Below are 7,758 nucleotides of genomic sequence, written 5' to 3'. Positions count from 1 at the left end.
TCATGTAGTGCAGTCGCCACCTGCTGGTCCTTTGAAAGTTTTATATATCCAATTTGTTGTGGGGCATTGTCTTTTTTAGAGTTTGGGATGATTATGTATTCTTTCACAAGTCTTGCATGAGATGTTGAGATCATTAAGGGATTTTGTTGTGGGGGTTAAGTGACTCTGTAGTCTAATACAGTGAGGTAAGTGGGACTCAGTGTTAAATCAAACTGATTTTCAAACATCAGTTCTGTTCTGTCGCTCGAGGCCAGGGTTGTAGCTGGTAAATGGAGAGGTTTTGTTGGCATTTCCTCCCTTATAGCCAATATGATCCATTACTGTCACAGCTGAAATTCATAAGTATACCTTGTGAAACCAAATATATTTAAAAAAAACTGTGGGACATCAATCAGAACACACAAATATGTGAGCACCGGAATATCATTCCAACAATGGGTTGAGAAGGGTTAAGAATTATTCTCAGCAATCTTTATCTCTTTTTCAAACACACACACACAAACACACATCATATTATATTACTGCTTTAAACTAATAAAGGTATACAACTTGTCCAATGGTTCTGGGTAGATAAGGGCTGACCAATATAAAGGTGTATCCACTCATGTCACAATACAGTCTCATAATTGCCTCGGGGTACATTTCAGTTACAGTATTTCAGCCAGAGGAGAGGAATATCTTCTTTAAGACACCGAGGTTGTAGTAGCAAGATATGAAATATTAAATTGGAGGGAAGCCTCAGACAAAACAGCTGAAAACATCAAAAAAATTTGGAATGACTAAATCTTCAGGCATGCTGCTTCTTTGCCTTGCTGTCATCAGCCTCATAGCAAGCTCTCTCTGTGCTGCTGTTCCAGCACGGGACTCTGTTCCTGAGCAGAAGTCAGTGTCCACCGCGTCCACCAGAAACAAGCTACTGCTCATCTCTTTTGACGGCTTCCGCTGGGACTATGACCAAGATGTTGAAACCCCCAACCTGGATAAGATGGCCCAGGATGGGGTGAAGGCAGCCTATGTTACCCCACCCTTCCTCACCATTACCAGCCCTTCTCACTTCACAATGCTGACAGGTAAAAACAACAGCTGAGCACTTTATAATTTCAACAGCAAAATGGCAGTATTCACGTTTATCTCTCACATCTTTTCAAATGTCTTGAACTTTGGTGTGTAGTGTATGAATGATAACTGATGTCATAAATACCAGGAATTCATAGTGTACCCATGAATGTTTTTCAGTCACACTACAAAGATGTATGTGGCAACCACATCATACAGTGGGGAAACATCTAAAAAGTAGTGGTGGCTCTGGAATGAAAATGTGCCATTATCCTGAAAAATCCTCAGCCGGTTATCATGTGCAATACATTTTATTGGTACTTGCTTTGGTCGTTGGGTTACATTTACAAAACTTCCTGCAGTTTTCAAATTAATTAAGATACACTATCGTTGTAATAAAGTGCTCACAAGCATGTGTTTAGTTTGGCATGAGTGGTTGTAATATTTCATGCACTGATCACATATCCAAGCATTTCAATCCACAATCCATAATTAGTGTGTGATTTTTCTTCCTGTGACGCAGTACATTTGAAACAGGATCCTTTGTGTTACAAATCAGTGCTCGGATAAAAAGAAATGCAGGGCTGATTGCATTCCGGTGTATCGGCATGACTGCGAAAAAAAAAACAAACAAAAAAAACAGGTTTGTCCAGAAAATTCTCTGGATCGAACAGAGGCGCAACTGTCACCCAATCACACTAACGATAGTTCTACTAGCCAATCAGAAATACGGTGGGGGTGGGCCTTGGCCAAACAGATTGATCCAGAGAGCAGTCGCTCCACGTGCTGTTGAATCTGGGTTTTCCATACTGGCAACGTGCACCGTAGTGTCAGGATGGACTGCAAATTCATGAAGCCAGAGGATGATACTAAAGATGTCGACCACCCGATGTCCCTTGCCAGATGCCTCTCAGTCCCCGCCTCCAGCAGTTGGAAGCGCCTCGCTCGCGACCTCGCTCGAGGTTCGGAGGGTGATGCGCTGCGGAGGCGGGTAGCCGATGTCTGACGCACTGCTCTTTCAGAGACTGTAAAGAGGGGGGTTCAGTGTCAACGTTTTACCCCCTCACATCTAGCTGGAGGGTGGAGGGACTGCAGTTATGTCTATGCTTATGTCAGACAAAAATGTACCATGCAGTCCCAGAAACAATGGCACTTTCTCAGCTTAACTATGGACGCACTATTTTATAACTAAATACAATGTCCTTACTTTTTGTCCTATGGTCAGTGGCCCACAGGTCAAACAGATAAAAGTCTGCAGTCAAACTTGTACCTGTTTCTTTACCTGATCCTTTCTTTTGTCATCAGGACGTTATGTCGAGAATCACGGAGTAATCCACAACATGTGGTTCAACACTACAACCCAGGAGAAGAAGCAGTACTACGATGCTCAGTTTGTTGATTCATACTGGGACAATGGCAGCTTACCCATCTGGATAACAGCACAGAGACAGGTTCTTTTGATACATCTTTCTGTTTGCCCACCTCACAAATTTCTTGTGTTATCTTGCTGGAGCATTTTTCAGTCCATTGATATTTTTTTTTATTTTCTTCTAGGGTTTAAAAACAGGTTCTCTACATTTCCCTGGCACAGCACCCACCTACACAGGGGAGACTGTGATGGTTCGTCAAGTGGAACCTCGTTTCTATGACCATTCAAATGAGACAGATTGGAAGCTGAACATTGACAAAGTGATTGGAGAGTGGTTCCACAAAAATGACCTTGACTTTGTCACACTGTACTTTGGAGAACCGGATTTGGTAGGACATGAATATGGACCAGATTCCCCAGAACGCCGAAAGATGGTCCAGCAAGTTGACCGCACTGTGGGCTACATCCGAAACAAGATCGAAGACCATGGCCTGACTGACAGCCTCAACATTATCATCACAGCCGACCATGGGATGAGTACAGTTCTACGTGGTGGACAAGTTGAGGAGATCATCCTCTCTAAAATTCCTGGCTTCAGCTTCAGGGATATCCAGTTCCAGCTGTTGGATTATGGTCCTGTTGGCATGCTGCTTCCTAAAGAGGGGATGTTGGAGAAAGTCTATAAAGCTCTGAAAGGAAGCCATCCTCACCTTCATGTGTATAAAAAGGAGAAGATGCCAGCTAGACTGCACTACAGCAACCATCCTCGACTCCTGCCCCTCATCCTCATCGCTGACCCTGGATACATTGTCAATGGGGTGAGGGAATGTACAGTTTGCTGCATGTAGCTCACATTCAGTGTTAGTGAGAGTTGTATTTGAATTGTGAACTCTGTATGCTTGACAAATGTGTGTGCCCATAACATCTTATAACATTTATGTGGAGGATTTAAAAGTTCTGTACAGCAGTTTTAGGAATTCAAACCTCTTACTATGCGTTTATGCACCACTGGATGCCCTTTCCCTGCTGCTGCTGTCCTCCATCTCTTTCTGCCTTCTGGGTTGTTGACTAAAAAACATATAACCAAGTCCAAAATTACAACTGAATTATTGTGTCGCAAATTTGCGACTTTGGCGCTTAAAGGGTTAATGATATATAAACATCAATGTTAATAGATTATCTTGAAAAGATACCATTGGTTACCAAAGTCAGGCAGTGAATAACTCATTTTAAACCTAGTTCAGGAGGACTGTATGTGGTTTAGATTTAGCTTGATTTGTGTGTAAACACCAGTATAGACACACTTGTGCACAGTCCAGGTTTGTTTAAGGGCCATCTTCACGCATAGATTTAGGCTGCTTTTTCATACAGATGCCTTGATTGTCCTTTATCACAGTATCTAATTTAAAAAGTAATATCATCATGTTAGTGCTCGTCATCAAAGAAACTTACACTTGCTAACCTGCTATCAAACAATAGCGATAACAAACCAAAAATGTTTTATGACTGTTTCTCATCATACATCTGATTTCTGTGTACTGTGTAGTTTTTACCTGTGAATTACAACAAAGGAGAGCACGGCTTTGATAATGAAGACAAGGACATGAAAGCCTTCTTCAGGGCCGTGGGGCCGGACTTCAAGAAAGCCGTGGCGGTAGATCCCTTTGACCTGGTTAACGTGTATCCACTGATGTGCCATCTACTGGGGATAAACCCAGAGATCAATGATGGACACCTGAAGAATACCAAACACATGCTGGTTTCCAGTAAGTATATGTACCAATAATTTAGTGATTGACAATTTACAATATATAAAATGCTGTGCTTTGACACTGTTCAACGAAACACAACTTAGTTCAAATTTATCATCTTATTTGTCATAATACAACAAGGCTGCATAATGAAATGAAAGTTTGTAGTTCCTTCATATACTGTATTTGTCTTGCTACACAGACATAGAACACCAATACAGGATTTTTGAAACAGCAGTAACAAGATGGTGATGATAATATGGATGGAAGCCTAAAGTTTAACATCAGGTAAACTGCTTCATCCAGGATATTGAGGTGAACATAGGTCGGAGCATAAGTACTAAGTAAACCCAGAAGCTAGAAGACTTTTTCAGTTTATGCAGCATCCAAATTTTCATCGGACTGAATGGTCACAATCTTTGGGATCACCATCTCTAGTTTAAATTTTTTCAAGTAGCAGATTGAGTTAGTAATATAACAGGAATGCCTATGTTAATGGCATGACTAAATAAACAAACAGTAACTGCCTTACAGCAGCAAAACTCTGTAAACCACCTTGTTACCAGATTCATCGTTGTCAAACTGGCAGTTTGTCCTAACATATGTTTGGTCCTAAGACTGGCCGTGTTCACTGGAAGCCCAGTACAGTTAGCGCCTGTTAGCAGTAACTTTTGGAACAAGTAAGCCATCTGTTCATTAGTCAAAGTGGAAGTGATCTTAAAATCTGTAAAAAGGCATTTTTCATTTTAGCTCAACTTAAATCTAATCTACCTTGTGTCTGTAAAAACCAAAGGTAACATTTATTACAGGACTCTTCAACCTTGGCATCACACTGGCTGTATTACATTATCTCACAGCTGTAAAGGTATATCTTATCAGACTGTAGGTTATTGATCTCTGCACTATGAAGCAAATGTATTAATGTGAAAATGCAACCTAGGCTTTTTTTGTGAATGTATATGAGTCAAACCTTTGTGCAAAAGCATAATTACTTTGCTTGTAGTATCACCAGGGTCTCTACACATGAACATGAGCATTGAGAACATTGTTTGTGTACACAGAGTCTACTAACATGAGAGTTTTTCGACAACTCACATTAGCAGATGTTTCCTTCGCTCGCCAGTGTCCTGCCAGTGAGAAGTATCGATCTCCAAATGCAATGTTAACGTGGAGGTGAATTAAGGTGGACAACTCCTAAAGCTTAGTTCCATATAAATGCACGGATAATTTGTTGTTTTGTCATTAGCGAAAACAATATTGACCTTGAAGTTGAAAAAGGAGCCTCATATATGAAACAATACTAAAATAAAAAGCCAGAAAAGTCACGTGAGATATCGCATGGATAGTTGTTGCCGGAAGACAGTAGCACTCCATTTTAACTGTCCTCCATGTTATGTAGCATTCTGAGATCGATACTTCTCGACAGCTGGAAGCGGAACAAGCTACTGCTAAGGTCAGTTGTTAGAAAAACTTTGTTTTTAGCAAACTCTGTGTACACAAACAATGTGTAGAGACCCTGTTGATACTATGAGCAAAGTTTCATGTTGTGTCGAGCATGCATAGCGTTTTAAAAATAGCGATTTTGATGCCATTGTAAAAGCGCCCCTTGCACTGAGAAAATGATCTTGACCCGAAAACGAAAATACGTTAAGAATAAATCTTAAAAGTGCCTCTTTTGTCATAATTATGCTTTTACAAGAAGGTTTGACTCTCATACAATCACAAAAAAGCCTAAGTTACATTTTGGTCATGGTTTCACTCACTAAAGTAATTTAATGTAGGTGTTCCTGCCTTAGCCAGTTTTAATATCTTATCTGTTTGTATGCACATTGTCTGTTCTAGCCATTCCAGAGGAGAACTATCAGATGGAAGTGCTGATTGGCCTGTCAGCCTTGGCTGGTTTTCTTGTGCTTGTGTTCATCATTGCCATATCCTGCAGCATGTGGAAAAGGACCAGGGCTTAATGAAACTGGACATCTTTTATCAAATTTGGGAACATTTTGCTATTACCTTGAGATTGTGGACTGTAGGGGGGTAATGATTCATTTACAATTTAATTTGTCAAAATGATGAAGGACGCATGATGCAGCTTCTCATGGCTGCTTTATAACCAAATATATTTGTGAGATAAATTCCATTATGTAAACTATCTGGAAACCCTAAACCTGCTGACTATTTCTGATTCTACTCTGCTGTGGCTCAAGCTGATTGTGGTTCAAAAAGACACCTACAATGAATTCTGCAACTTACAGAGTGGAACAAAACTAATTTACTTTGAATTCACTTGTGTTTTTAGTTGGGCAGTGTTAGTGTCTAGCAGCTTCCATTGCTTTGTATAACACATTCTTTTTTCATTTTATATGAGCTTCAGCTAATTAACATAGAACTAGTGCATTGCCTATAGGAAGCATGTATTCCTATAGAAAAGTGGGTTAAGTAGCTTTTTCATGGATGGCCAAATGAGGCTGTGTTTGAAGGTGGTACGTCAGGGATATTTAGGCTTGTTGTGAAATTCAATATTCCAGGGTATAATTGGCTGTTTTTGACTTTTTTTGATTTTGCCATTCACCTTAAAAACTATTTACCTTGCTTTGGTTGGTGTCATTATTTTCAGCACAACCTCATATGTGTGACTGTACAATTATTGTTTCATTTTGACATACTGTATTATCACAATGGACCTGTGTGAAAACCACAAATACGTTTATCAAACCATTTTTATTATTTGTAATGCAAATATAAATTGTTGTTAACTAAATTTGTGTATAAGTGTCTGAAATTTACAAAGTTATATGTAACTATTTACATTTAAATGCAGGCAATGCCTCAGGCTCGGGGCTCCCTCAGCTCCTTCCAGTTCAATAAAAAGCTGCACTGCCTGCCCCACATTGAGCTTTTCCTCATTGTTTTGACTCATTAAACAAAAAAATGACGCCACTACACACTAAACACACTACACCACACACTACATAACACAATAACCATACACTCCAAACAAACAAATCTCTCAAAACTCGTTATCACTACTGTTGTCTCCATCACTAGGCGAGTTCAAGATCACGCAGCACTGTGCTGCCTAAATTGTGATGCATGCTGGTTAAAATGTGTTGATGACATGAATGGGAGTGTTTTCTGCTCTGCATTCGATGTCACATGACCTTAAGCTATCACGGGATCAGGGTGGCTGCAGAGCAGTTGAGCAGTTGCTCTCCAGGTACTGCGTGAGTTGAGACCCCACCTTCATGACATCAGGACTGGCTTTAATCTAAGCTGACTTATATAACGTGTGTTTCGATGAATTTCCATATCCATAAGTGCAAATATATAAGCAAATATATATATAGCGAAAATATGTTGTACACAGTATATCCAAAAATGAAAAATAAAACAAAACAGCATGAAGCACAAATGTACATTTGACCAACACCTAGGGATACACAATATTGGATATTTTTGCTGTTATCCGATATGTCGATAGTTTCCAAATCTTTGGGCTGATTGCTGATACCGATATATGCGACATCAAGTCTCTCATACTCTCATCTTTGCTTAATTAAGTTGTATTCTCTTCAGTACACTTTT

The 7,758-nt window shown here is 39.9% G+C and overlaps 1 protein-coding gene and 1 long non-coding RNA gene across 3 annotated transcripts; one reads left to right on the top strand and one right to left on the bottom strand.

The window, feature by feature from the left end:
• Nucleotides 1-629: 629 nt before the first annotated feature.
• LOC119009642 (ectonucleotide pyrophosphatase/phosphodiesterase family member 7-like) lies at nucleotides 630-6,704 on the top strand. 2 transcript variants are annotated; one of them, XM_037081105.1, is made up of 5 exons: nucleotides 630-1,070; nucleotides 2,362-2,507; nucleotides 2,611-3,243; nucleotides 3,972-4,191; nucleotides 6,019-6,704. In XM_037081105.1, exons 1-5 carry the CDS (start codon nucleotides 776-778, stop codon nucleotides 6,138-6,140), a joined length of 1,416 nt encoding a protein of 471 aa, XP_036937000.1. In that variant the 5' UTR covers nucleotides 630-775; the 3' UTR covers nucleotides 6,141-6,704. The 2 variants fall into 2 exon arrangements, with proteins under 2 accessions (XP_036937000.1, XP_036937001.1); XM_037081106.1 differs by lacking the exon at nucleotides 6,019-6,704 and adding an exon at nucleotides 4,379-5,636.
• On the bottom strand, nucleotides 3,085-4,096 carry LOC119009660. The gene is made up of 3 exons (XR_005071783.1): nucleotides 3,979-4,096; nucleotides 3,417-3,493; nucleotides 3,085-3,223 (listed from the first exon to the last, which is right to left on the bottom strand). It is a non-coding gene; the product is annotated as an uncharacterized LOC119009660 (long non-coding RNA).
• Nucleotides 6,705-7,758: the final 1,054 nt, after the last annotated feature.

Source organism: Acanthopagrus latus, chromosome 20 (assembly GCF_904848185.1).
Source record: "Acanthopagrus latus isolate v.2019 chromosome 20, fAcaLat1.1, whole genome shotgun sequence".
Taxonomy (NCBI): Eukaryota; Metazoa; Chordata; class Actinopteri; order Spariformes; family Sparidae; genus Acanthopagrus; species Acanthopagrus latus.
The sequence above is the reverse complement of the archived record's forward strand: the minus strand, read 5'-3'. Positions and strand labels throughout refer to the sequence as shown.